At 40.6% G+C, this 13287-nt stretch overlaps 2 protein-coding genes across 3 annotated transcripts in view; one reads left to right on the top strand and one right to left on the bottom strand.

The window, feature by feature from the left end:
• Nucleotides 1-9283, top strand: part of mpped1 (metallophosphoesterase domain containing 1) — a 91025-nt gene extending 81742 nt beyond the window's left edge. For both annotated transcript variants that reach the window (XM_034673815.1, XM_034673814.1), the window contains exons 6-7: nucleotides 1153-1266; nucleotides 5430-9283. In XM_034673815.1, coding sequence (XP_034529706.1) covers nucleotides 1153-1266; nucleotides 5430-5548 — 233 coding nt within the window. In that variant the 3' untranslated portion in view covers nucleotides 5549-9283. The remainder of the gene's footprint in view (nucleotides 1-1152; nucleotides 1267-5429) is intronic.
• Nucleotides 9284-11419: 2136 nt separating this feature from the next.
• The window catches only part of efcab6 (EF-hand calcium binding domain 6), a 52749-nt gene continuing 50881 nt past the window's right edge, over nucleotides 11420-13287 (bottom strand). The window contains exons 27-28 of the mRNA XM_034673655.1: nucleotides 12225-12380; nucleotides 11420-11650 (exon numbers count right to left, since the gene is read on the bottom strand). Of these exons, the coding sequence (XP_034529546.1) occupies nucleotides 11528-11650; nucleotides 12225-12380 (279 nt within the window). The 3' untranslated portion in view covers nucleotides 11420-11527. The remainder of the gene's footprint in view (nucleotides 11651-12224; nucleotides 12381-13287) is intronic.

Raw genomic sequence — 13287 nt, 5'->3', positions numbered from 1 at the left:
TCAGCGGCATCCGTCCTCGCAGAGCAGCCACTAAATCATACACACTCCACGCTTCATCCTTGTCACACACACTGTGAAGTCTGCATCTGTGTGTGTCTGTGATTGATCTTTATTTTCTATAGCTGCTTTCTGAGACTTATTTTTTTTGTGCTGCGATGTGCAGTTTGCCGTCAGACGAGGAGTCTGAAACGGAGAGCTTGGTTTTAAAATGTGATGTATGGCTTTTTGAAGGGAGATGAAATTTATAACGCTCATAGAGACAAATTCAGCAACACAACATGAAAAATCAGCAGATCTATCAAACATCATACAGTTACCTGTGCGGTTCATAACTGAGATATTATAAACATGCAGCATCATCACAGTATACCTGACAGTGTTTGTCAGAACATGAGTGATAAAGTTTGACTGATGGAGCCTTTAAAAGATTTAGTTAACACTAAATACAACATGCAAATCTCTGGATCACATTTTATATTCAAGTTTAATTATATGGTAAGTCGACCTACTTGTGTCTCTGCACCTCTGAGCATGAAATACGGCCAAAAGTCCACTTCAAAAAATTATTTTGGGTATTTATTTGTATGCCTTTTTGTTCAATTTCTTTACTTTAAGTATTCACATTTTATTTGATTAATTATAATTTTCATTTTCTACTGAAATTTAACCAAAATAACAACTTTCTCAGTTAAAATTTTACTGTATAGAAGTAAAACAACTCGCTCTGGTTGCTTCATTGCCAAAATCTCACTCGCTGCTTTTTGTATTTTTCCATATGTAATACCTCAGTACAGAACGTTAGTTGGCTTATTTCTTTGAAAAACTGTGGAAGACAGATGTTAATGTGTGGGTTGTGTATGTTTTACTTCAACTTTATGATCCTTTTTTTTCATATTGTGACAGTTTAATTTCAGCCAGACTCCCTCGACCTTCAGTGTTTTCCTCTTGGAATAAGAGACAATAAAAAACCAATGCTGATAAATATAACATCAGAAGAAGCCTGTCTTCTAAAGCCAGACATTTTACCTCCTTATCATGCCGTTCTGATCCGCAGCTCCGTATACGTGACGTGTTTCTGTTTTTAGACTCTGTGGGAAGCTCTCTGTGTGTTTCCTGTGAGGTGTGTTTGATTTGTGTGTCTCTTGTCTGCAGGTTTTCTGGACTGGGTCCCGAAGAAGATGCAGCGCGTGGGCTGCATGGAGCTGCTAAACACGGTGCAGAGGAGAGTCCAGCCCAAGCTACACGTGTTCGGACACATTCACGAAGGTACATGTGACTGTGTGCACGACACTTTAACAGAATATGGTGCCGTGATTCATCAAAGGCACACGTGACCAATCAGAGCCAACAAAGTTCTTACACTTTTTAGATTTGAACTTTTTTTTTTTTGCATGTGTTCAAACTTTTTTTTTTGCATATGCTTCAAATCGCCTGTATCTGTATTTGATTTCAGATTTATGCAGAATATGTGTGTAACAAGGATTTAATACTTCTAAATTTCTTATTTTGTTCCATTTTTGGTCAGGTTTTATTCATTTTTAGTGCTGCTTTGTTGGTTTATGTAGCTTTTATTTTTCTAAATGCTTATTTTAGTTCAGTTTTACTTGTTTTTGCTATATGACATAACTTATCAGGGGTGAGAACCAAAAAAATGTGTAAGGGATCATGTATAGTGAGGGGGAGCGTGCCTATGTTCCCACAGCCCTGTTCCCACATTTCTTTTCATAAATTTGAATCAGATTGTATCCCCCTTTCTCCCAATTTGGTAGCCAATTACACCCAACAGTAGCAATGGACTACAGATGGAATGTAGCTTTTAGTTAAATCTGGTGGGCTCATCTCTTTGTTTATTGCAAACATTAAATGTAAGTTCACATTGTCCTTTTAAATAAACAAACTAAACTAAGTAGCACAGAGGCCTGAGAGCAACTGGACCCAAACCATAGTTTGCAGTGCGGATAGGGTTTAAATTGAAGGAAAATGTAGGAAACCTTTAAAATGTTCTAGAAATGTGGGAACATAGGGATGATCCCTAGTGAGGAGGTGATCATGCAAAAGAGAATCCTGACACGGTGAGACATGACCTCGTAGACACAAAGCAGAGGACTCATTCTAAATTATCCTGCTTATTACTTGGCTACCTACCAAAAATACAAACAAAGTGACACACAGCATTGATCTAAAGATAATTTTAATCGTTTTAAAGTGATATATTGAATTATAAAGGTATAAAGAAAGTTTCGTATTCGCTTATTTGTGGGTGTGAGTGAAACCACAAATTCTCTTTTATTGTAAAGTCAAGATCAAACAATGGACTCAGATCTGAACTCATAGAAAAGTCTAACACTGAATGCTGTTTGTTAATCATCCAGGTGTGGATGAATATTAATTAAGATGAAATTAAATTATTTTTCTTTAAGGAGTTTTTATGACTGCAGGAACCAGATGATGTGCAGATGGTCTGAGAAAAATAATCAGCCCTGAAAAATCTATTCAAAAATACAAAATAATATAATAATGGGAAGGTGCTCTACAAGATGATTTTAGTGTAACCAAAGGAACTTCACCAACACGGCAATCATGAGGATTGAAGTATCTTAGTTGTTGCAATTATAACTTATTTTTCTTGCAGTCAGTTTTGCATGAGAAGCGGTTAAATTCATTTTTATCAGGTTGAATTTAATCAAACTAATAAACTCCCAAACATTAAAAGCATTACATTAAAAATACCACAAAGAAGAAGAGTCATGTTGTTTAGACCTGGCAGTTATCTATTCCTTAAACTCTGTGTTTTTTGTTAAATTACCCTGACAGCCATGTTCCCTCAGAGAAGATGGAAATGCAGTAGTTTGCTTGAAGAAAATCATCAAAGTATATATTATAAAAGAAGTGAGCTTCCAGATGCCCATCAGCATCTCATCCAGGCCAGCGAGGGCAGAAAGGCTGCCTCCCCCGACTCAGGTCTGCTTTTTTTGGGGTTATGAGGTCAGCGCTGAGCCCCTGGAGCAGCAGTCCCCCGTTAGAGAGAACCAGATTAGAAACTAGATCAGTTTTCTAACACGAGAAACAGGCTGAAAGCGGCTCTCTTTATAATTATTAAGAGCAGAGAAATTCATAAAGACATAAATTATCCTCGCTGCTTCTGCATTCATTTATTCCAACTCTGAAAAAGAGCAGCGCAGACTCGCAGAGATCTGTTCCAAGAGCTGCTAAAAAGTGACACCTACACTTAACCAAATCACTGATGGTGCAGAGTTAAACTGCACTACTTTTTTGGAGATGGTTGTTAACTTATGCTCGACAAAATGGTCACACTTTCAGATCTGCCATTTGGAAGCAACGTTGCTCCAAAGTGGCTTTCGAGCACAGCTTTTTTTTAGCTGTAGTGGTGTTAGTGTCACACTCTCGTGCATACATTTGCTCAAACTGGATTCTCACAGTTTTCAGAGATGAAGATGAGCTGTGATACTAACAGCTCAGAAGCACAGTTTCCTTTCTCTTGTTTGTGTGTTCATTATAAAAGCAGACCTCTGCACTCCCTCCAATTTAATTTCAACATTTAAGCATATATTGGACGATGTTTGCTGAGGATTTGCATCTCTTTTGGGAGGGCTGGTTTTTAGTAGTAAGCATGAAAAAATGAGAAAACTCCATATTTAATGAAACACCACACTGAAGCATTGCAACTGTATTTTAAAAGGAAAAATGCACTGCTTAAGTCAAAATACACTTTAAAGCCGTAAAATACAAGAAAGAAGCAAAATGAAAGACTTAAAATGCGTGCAACTTTTACCGCTGCAGGTCAGAGTTCGTGTTAGGCATCCTCGCTTATTATATCTTTATTTTTTACATGCAGAAATTGATAAGATGATATCTTAAACTATGAAACCAGAGAGTGCAGGGCAGCGACTCAGGTGTGTTTGGTTGTCAGACATTCTTCAGTTCTTCCCCCTGACAAAGGCCAAAATGTCTGAATGTCAGAATCATCATGCAGCTTGAGAGCAGGTTAACTCTCAATCATGCAGATCACCTGTGTTGTCTTAAAGGTGACATATTACGCTCTTTTTCATCAATATACAGTATATTGGTCTAAGAGGTCCCCAAAACATGTCTTTTTTTTAAGTTTATGCTCAAAAAAACACTTTGAAATCAGATTTTGGCATGCCTGAAAAACCCTCTTTTTCAGCCCTGCTCAGAACAGCCTGTTTTCTCTCTGACCACGCCCCCTCAGGAAGTGGATGTGGCCCCGGCTCTCCAGCACGTTGATCTAATGTTTACATGTTGGCTGAATATACAGGACTGGTCACAGACCCGCGTTACTTCAACCCTCTGAATCTGAGCCAGAATCTGATCCTGACTGAGATGCACCTGCAACAAGACCTTTCTGAACCATTGGTCACAGATTTAGTGTTTCTTGTTGTTTTATTTGTCAGTATGTCGATGTGTGTCTTGGTACACAGCTACGAACATGTAGCTATGTGGCTATGCTAACTAGCGCTAGCACTTATCCATGATAAATAAAAATCATCCACTAGATCTTCAAATCTGCAGACGTGGGGAGTAAAACCGACCTCTGCCAGAAAGGCAGCAGGACCTTTTCTGAAGGATTGGTCACAGATTTAGTGTTTCTTGTTGTTTTATTTGTCAGTATGTCGACGTGTGTCTTGTTACACAGCTACAGCTATGAACATGTAGCTATGTGGCTATGCTAACTAGCGCTAGCACTTTTCCATGAAAAAAAAAAAAATCATCCACTAGATCTTCAAATCTGCAGACGTGGGGAGTAAAACCGACCTTTGTGTTTATTAAGACAGCCTGCAACTAGCATGCCTCCCTCCTAAGCTCCTTGTTAGCACACATGTGCAGGTAATGAAAAACGGAGGGGGGATTCAGTATTATTTTATACAGTCTATGGGCTGAACAAGCTCCGAGCTCTGGGTTCTGTTACAGACCGGATATTGTTGTTACGTAACAAAAACACGGAAGTCTGAAACGGCTCGTTTCACACACATTTACAGAAAGGTGGAGAAATCAAAACAGGGGCAGAATGGATTTTTTTCATTTACGGGGGGTTTGCAGACATGCCAGGGACACATATTTCAGGTAGAGAACCATTATAAAGTTGATTTTGCATGATATGTCACCTTTAATATTGCTCATCTGTGATCTGTGAGATCAAAATATTGCTTGCTAAATTAAATATTTTTGTACTACTCAGATCTTTTTTGATCCCGGCCTTCAGTTGAGACTTTAGTGAAAGAGCGTCTCACAAATTACTCACTTCAGTCTTTGTCAACTAAGCTTTATCAAAAAGGAAAGTTGGAAGCCTACACTTAAAACCTGTACAGGTCTTTTTCCCTTTTTCTACCTCCTGCATACAAACTTGTTGTTTTTGGAGTAACCCTTTATTAAAACCTTGTCCTCCTCAGGTTACGGCATGATGACAGACGGCACCACGACGTTCGTCAACGCCTCAGCCTGCACTGTCAACTTCCTGCCCATGAACGCACCCATCGTTTTCGACCTTCCGAACCCTCGGACCACATGACTAGAGGAGGCCGGCTCCAAAACGCCTCAAGCCAATCAGGAGAAGGGAGCCAGGAAAGGTAGGTGAGGTCTGTGGGCAGCACAAACCGAAATCTGTAAATACAACACGGGTGTGTTTTTGACACAACACGAACTGTGTGGAGACGAAGAGGATCGACATTGATGTTATTTTACGTGCTGACATTTTTTCATCTCAACACCACGTCCACATGACACGTGGGCGAAAGGAGAGATGTTTTTCAGCACAGACGAAGTGCTCTCTTTACTGCACTGACAATCTTGACTTTGCTCTGAAAGAGACAAGAGACTCCTGGATGTGTTGACCTTTTTCACTTTCGTTTAAATCAGCTGACTCCGAGTGAAACAACTCATCACTTTACTGGAGCGTTTTGGTTTGGGAGGATTTTAAAGAAACTTTTCTCCTCTCCTGGTTATGAACATTAATTCTCCTTCTTTCTTTGCTTCTATCTTCCTCCTGTTTCTCTCCGCTCCTCGGGCGAGTGTGTTATTTTTTTTTCGTGAGATCAAAGCAAATGTGAGGGCAGCGAGAGGTCTCTGCCAGGGGGCGGTTACAGAGTCGGGGTGTCAAACATGTTGACACCGCTCCCCTGGGCCTCATTACAGCCCTCATAAGCCTGTTAACGGTCGAAGGAACCACGCGCAGCACTTCCCCTTTATTTTGCTCTTAATATTTCATGCTGTGGAGCTCTGATTTGAGCGGATTCAGGCTTTTTGGACTCGGGTAGCATTAAGCAAAAGTGCTACATGCTGAGTCTTCTTCTGGACCGTGAGTCGGCCCTGATCGTAGGGAGAGATGGAACATTTCATCCTTTAAAGAGGAGCTGTAATTTTAATGTACTGTAACTGGTCTATGTAAATGTTTTCTGTCACTGTAAAGAACAAATAACTTTCCTTGAAGATTTCCAAGTATTTGCAATGCTTTTCAAAGTTAATATTTGTGTGGTTGTAACCTTTAATTTGTAGTGTAAAGCTTCTTATTGTGTTTTCTTCTCTGTGAAGCAGGTCGGCCCCGTTTCGGTGATTTCGTGTCTCTGAGCGTTACGTCTGTGTTATTTTAAAAAAAGAGCTTTTATTTATTTTCTCTTTGCTCTTTTTTTCTGAATGATAAAATTCTCAGTGAAGTCTGAATGTGCTCAGCATAACAAGACCCCGTCACACTTTGATCTCCGTGCTCTCCGACATTATGTTTGAACGCTCCCTCGGGCGGCGGTTTACTCGCGCTTCACTCTCGCCTCTTCAGCACATCAGCGCTCGCTCTGCCGCCTGATGTCTTAATGTTTCCAAAACGGAGGAATGAGAGGGAAGAGAGGATTGCTCACCAAGAAAAGCATGTCTGTGGAGAAATGCAGGAGGTGGTGCACTTGTTAGAGCATGCACATTGATGCTGACTGTATGTTTTATGCAAATATATCACAAAGCAGTTTGAGGTGAAGGCCTCTAAGATCGAGAACTTTTGGCTGATGTTAGGGGTTAGGATTAAGACTAAGCTGAGGCTACAGTCCTCGTCACACTGGTTGCAGGTACAGTTCTCAATCCTGTCATTATTTAGTGCATGCTATCCCTCACTCTCTCCTCACATTACCTGTCTCTCAAAGAAGTGAAAAGCCCTCAAATTTTACTCTGCACTTGATTAGCTCGTACATGAAGCACTTAACGTGTGAATTTGTAAATCCTAAAATAATAATAATTTTATTTATGGTGCACCTTAAAAATTGGGGTTTACAGAATGCTTTGACTTGCAATAAAAATACAAAAAAAACAACAATTCAGGTCTGTACGTCACATCATACGTCACTGGAGGATCTTCACGTTGGCCATCACGGCAAGAATGATTCGCTGGAGTTCAGATTTTTCAGCTCTCACAAATAATTTGTGCCAATTGACAAGAACTCGCCCCATAACAGCGTTTTGTGTTTCTGGCACTCTCCCTAGGAAATAAAATAAAGTAGTTTAGCATTTTTAGCCCTCAGCGTCCTAAGCGCATATTCTCAGTTGAAAGCAGTTCAACCTTTGGACACTCATGAATGTCACGTCTTCATCACCGACCAATTCAAATCAAAAAGGGGCGGGACTTCTGAGATCAACTTTTGTCAACAACAGTTGAGGTCCATGTGGTGTAAAAACTCTCCACTCGTATTGTTTTGAGGGTTAAAATTCAAGGTATAGAGCTGCTGCTAATGCTACGACATGATTTCTATCATTCGTTTTCTTTGTAAAATTATAAGAAATAAAGCTAACAGCGCATTTGAAAATAGAAATAATAGTCACTACTTAGAGAACCGTAAATACTGCCAGACAACTTTCGTAGCCCAGCAGTGGTAAACGCCAGCGAGAAGCGCTCTGCTTTGTCAGCACTAGGAAATGCTTTTATTGGACACAGGCCCTTACAGTTTAAAGCATCATTGAGACAAATATTAGCTCCAGATGTCAAAGTACTGTAGCTACGATGGAGCACTGTACCTAAGAATTGCCAGCCAATCAGATTTGGCTATATGACATATACTGCAGCCAGCAACCAGGGGGAGCTTTGAATGTTTTGGCTTCACTTTGGAAACTGTTATGTGCCCATCTTTTGATGCAGGCTGAAGAACAGTCGTGTCGTTGATTAATACATTCTGATAATTATAAATTCTTGAAAGCTAACTTCCTGCTCAAAGTCACGACTTCCTGCAGATGTTTCACACTAAAAGCCCCTTTCAAGGTGTTTGAATATTTCTTCCTGACAGTCAGCTGAAACTCCCTCTGCTCACCACACCCTGATTGTTCATAAGAAACAAACAGTCTCACCAGTCTCCCAGTAACACGTCCCCACTTCACTAATTGGTTTTGATGGATCAGACGAACATGTGACGGTTCTTTGTTGAAATCTGGCACATGGTATCAATGCTCCTCTTCAAAGCTGCAGGATTTCAGGGATGAAGTGCGGAGACTTTAGATCGGGGTTAGCACTGATAGTTTGAATGTTTGTGTTTTTTTGGTTGAATTAAAACACAAACTTAATTAAAGTTTGTGACGGAAAATGTTCCAAGAAAAGGAATAAAGGGAAAGTATTAAAAACCAAAATCCGGGGGGAACTTTTATCTTTGGGTTTTCATGAAACGCTGTCTGTTTCTCGCTCCTCATTTAGACGTCTTCACTTTGATGCTCTCCTGCTTCAATAGCTGTGTTATGTGTTTCCTGTTTTTTCTACGAAGGAAAAAGGTTCTGTACTATTTATTGATTTATTTCTTGAGGCATGCTTAAAGGAGTTAATGACTTCTGCTACTCAGACAATCTGCATATGAAGAGGTTTGTTCCAAAATGAGATACGTGTTGTTGAAAGAAGAGGGACGCCTACACAGGCGGGATGATTGACGGCTCAAACTAGAAAGCAGATTGTTGTGGTGACTTTCCTAAAGGATATTAATAATTTATTTACCTGCTGGGTCCTTTTTACTTCAACCAGACTGGATGGCTATCAATTTAAGGTCTTATTTCAAAGGTACGTATATCATTTTGGAATAAAAGCGCTCATATGGTGTTGTATTCTGCGTCCATTGTTGGGGACTTTTTTTAAACTGTAGAATAAAAAATAAAAAGCCGACAGCTGCAAAATCTTACAGTGTTGCTCCCGGAGACAACTCTAAAAAATGTAAAATACCTTTCTTTCTTAAACCATAAAGTTTCTGCTGGTTCTGAGAGATTATTGACTGATTAAATAAAACCTTATCTGTGACCTCGCCTCCTTTTTTCCATCCTTTTGTCTCTCCTCATTTATTTCTTGTTCTAAAGTGGAGAAATTAGAGGCTGTGAGGAAACTTTCCCCGTCCTGCTTCCTCTCCTTTTGTTCCAATCAAAGGTATCTGTGTCTCGTATCAATTATAGAGCCCGGAGCGGAGAGTTAATTTCCAGTAGCTAAACCCTCGCCGCTCCGTCTCTGTCTCCCATTTTGTTCCGCAGGTCTTTCACACCTCTGCACATTCTAATGAGAACCCTCGTTCAAATAATTACATTAGTAATCCCAGAGGAGAGCGGCTAATTTATTCACGGGTGGCTTTTTTACTTTGCCATTAATACAACGAGCTTCCATACTCTTGTCTTTTCTCTCACTCTGCCTCTCAAACCACAAACCCAGCTCTTTCTCCTTTCTCTTTCCATCTGCTCGTTTCTCTCTCAGCCTTCTCGGATAATGATTCCCCGGCCCCGTGTGAGCTTTTCTCCTCACCAGGCTGCAACTGTGCATCTTGCTGCTGTAGCGTTTTTCCTCTGAATGAATGACAGACGTCCCCTTCGTCTCCTTGTCATCCGTCTCACTTCACACGTCCCATCTGAACAAAAGATGCACCCAGAGCTTCCCCATCGTCTGCGGCATAAGAAAGGCACTTTGTGTGATCGGCTCTGGAACACAAATCAGTGTCAAACACACAGAAGGTGGACAAAGACGTGAAAACTCAAATTATTCTACAGTCTCTCTTTGTTAATCTTTGTTTCTGATTTATTCGTTCTTGAGATCAATCTTTTTTTACAGATCAAATTCATGTTTTTGGATGTTTGAAGGCAGGGACGGATTAACCAAAGACGAGGGCCCCGGGGCAGAAATGAGCCGTGGTCCCCTTTCCCCCTCCTTACAGTATCCGTCATTTTCATCATCTCAGACAATCAAGTCATACTTACATATGTCTCAAGGTATCTTTAAGTTTCTTTAAAAAATTGTCTTTCAGGTAATTTAATACCCAGCTTAAATGTTTTGTCTTATTTAAAGTAACACGTCTGCAGCACTTTTAAATCAAGACGAATGCGACCTAAAGTGTGCTCTGTTAGCATCCAAATCACCTCCAATGTGTCAGATTTTTTCAGTGAGCCATGTAAATCTGGTGTTGTGCCTGCTAACACCTGCAGAGCTGCTCCAAAATGGATTTAATCCTGAAGTGTAGTTCAAGTTTTAAACATCAGGCTTAAAAAAAAATCGAGAAATTGTGCAAAGAGGCTTTATGAATGTGTTTTCATGTCCTGACAAATATGCCATTTGTATGATGAAATATTGTATGAGGTACCTCAGAAACCAGCCTGCAAAACCTTACACCTAAAGGGTCAGATGCACCCACATTGTGAGCAGGATGGCTAAAACAGATGGTACTAGAAAGAGCTACACAGCTGCATAGACACTGCACATTGCTCCTTACAATATGAGTCTTTCAGGACACAGTTTAAACCTTTTTCGTCAATCAGAGCTCCCCAAAAAGACTGCATCTTATAAACCAGTGTGACTTCTATTTTATGGTAATTATAACGTATTCATTTAATTTACAAGGAAGACATACAAAAAATATAATCTTAGTTGCACACATTTTTTCTTAAATGTTTTTAAACTCTCCTTTGGTTTTTTTAAAGGTATTTATTTACTTTTTTAAATTATGTCTCAACTTATCTCTGTGATCCAAACACTTCTAGAAGTACATTTTACTTCTACTAGTTTGAGCTAGAACTCCCACACACCTTGTGCAACGGGCTGCAGACTTCCGCTGCGGTCCGGCTCCGTGCTCTCTCGTCCGTCAACACCCAACTTCCAACTTGACAATTTATTATTTTATTGAACAAAGAGAGTAAAATCTTTATTGATATCAGAAAGTTTTCTTTCGTTCTTAGCATCTGCCTCTTTACCTGTGAAGGATGTATGAGTGCCCATGCAAGCAACAACCTTTTGTTAACAAAAGTCACATGATTAGTAACTATTTGCATTTATTGTCAAAGATGAAATATAATCATAGGTACAAAATAAAAGTCTTTGTTATTTAGAAAAAATGTGCATGTTCGTCAGACCCCTGAATCATCATGAACTGGACCCATGATGCCATTATTAAGGATACAGAGCTGTTGTTCAGTGAGTATTTAATGTTAAAGATAATTAAGTATTCAGTCATTAAATGTAAAAATGCAGAAGCCACTTAAAGCTTTCGCCTGTTATCAGGTTTTCAGAGGGTCAGTGCAGGAACGTCCACAGGAAGTTGTTGTAGCATATCTTTCCCTTGGTGTCAGCGTCAAAATAAGAGCTGAGGTGGAAGAACTCCTCCTCCGATAGATCCACGCTGAAGTGGCGCAGCACCTGCAGGACAACACCAGTAAGGATCAGAATGGGTGTGTGTGCATGTTTGAGTGTGTGTCCTCTTGTGTTAGAGGTGTCATCCCTAACCAGGCTGCTAATTGTTTCTATCGATTAACTCGGGGAGCACTGTCTTCAGTCAATCCTACAGCTGGAACAATAAAACAGGAGTGTCAGCTGCTGCTCTCCTGGGCCAAAATGTCAGCCTTGTCTTGTTTCAACCTTCAGCTTAATTGAACAATTAAAATTACTGATTGGCTGTCAAGTGAGCAGGTATGCGTGTGTGAGCGTGTGTGAGCGTGCGTGTGTGTGCGTGTGTGTGTGTGTGTGTGTGTGTGTGTGTGTGTGTGTGTGTGTGTGTGTGTGTGTGTGTGTGTGTGTGTGTGTGTGTGTGTGCAGCTTCATGGATTTTCAGTCTTTCTCAAGCAGACGTTTTGATGGAAGAGACACAAGCAAAGCTCAAACGTTCACATCAATACTTCACAGAGAAGCCGTTTTATCTCTGAGTGTCTTGAGTCCCTCAGGTGCAGCAGAGCAGGTGGAGCTCTGCAGGGCGCCGTGTTGCAGCTGAACCCACCTTCCTGAAGTCCTGTGTGGAGACATTTCCTGTGTGGGCTCGATCAGATGTCAGGAAGCAGCGTCTGATGGAGGTCCAGGATGAGTGGACCACATCGTAGATCCTCAGCATGGCGTCTATGCAGGATCTGCTGAGGACACCCCGACTCATCTGAACCTGATCAGATAAACAGGATCCAAATGTGTGAGAATCAAAAGAAGAAATGAGAGATTTAATTTTAAACTTTGAAAATATAGGACATAAATTCTCAAACGAGCAAGGTAAATATTATGTAGCGTTATGAGTAACATGTATAATCTGCAAAATTGCTCTATTTGCATATAGCTGCTAATGGGTCAAATGCTTTTGGCTTCAGTTGCACCTTTTATCCTCCTAAATGCATGAAATTTGAGCTTTTTGGGGTGCATGAAAAATGCCCCAAAATGCATTTCACACCCCCATCCAACAGGTGGCAGCAGAGGAAAATGTAACCATCAAGAGCAGTGCGTGCAGTGTCACAACCTTTGCTCTTGAATCCAATGCAGAGGTGTAAAAAACTGCAGTTCCTCTGGCTGCAAAAGCCAATGAACCCCCATTAAAGCCTTAAATAAATAGCAGATTTTGAAAGCAGAAGTAAATATTTTACAGCCTGACACAAAAAGCGGTTTCGGTTTATGCTCATTTCCTTATTGGAGTTGTACATAAATTTGCATGGTTATGGGCGAGGCTGCTTTGACTCACATGTGGGCGTGTTGCAGCTGTTTGAAAGGAAGACTCAGCTCTGTATCCCGGTTGACCAAAAGATAGTTGGAGTTAGCTTTTAGCGGTTAGCATAGCACAATATGGCGACCCCCGTTGTTTGGCTTTAAAAACTAGTGGATGACATCACATGTACCTCTTTTAAACCAACGCAAACCGGGTTGCATTTCCGGGCTGGTGCTCGTGCTGGTTCGGAGCGGGTTGAACTCGCTAACCAACACGGCACCCATTTGTTTTTCTGCCCGCTTGAGCCCGTTGAAGAGGCACGTCATGACCTCAGATTTGCATGACTGCTTTTCTCAGCAGCGCTAGCGCGAACTTTCCC

This window comes from Notolabrus celidotus, chromosome 21 (genome assembly GCF_009762535.1).
Source record: "Notolabrus celidotus isolate fNotCel1 chromosome 21, fNotCel1.pri, whole genome shotgun sequence".
NCBI classification, from domain to species: domain Eukaryota; kingdom Metazoa; phylum Chordata; class Actinopteri; order Labriformes; family Labridae; genus Notolabrus; species Notolabrus celidotus.
Note: the sequence above shows the minus strand (reverse complement) of the source record. Positions and strands in the feature narration are given on the sequence as shown.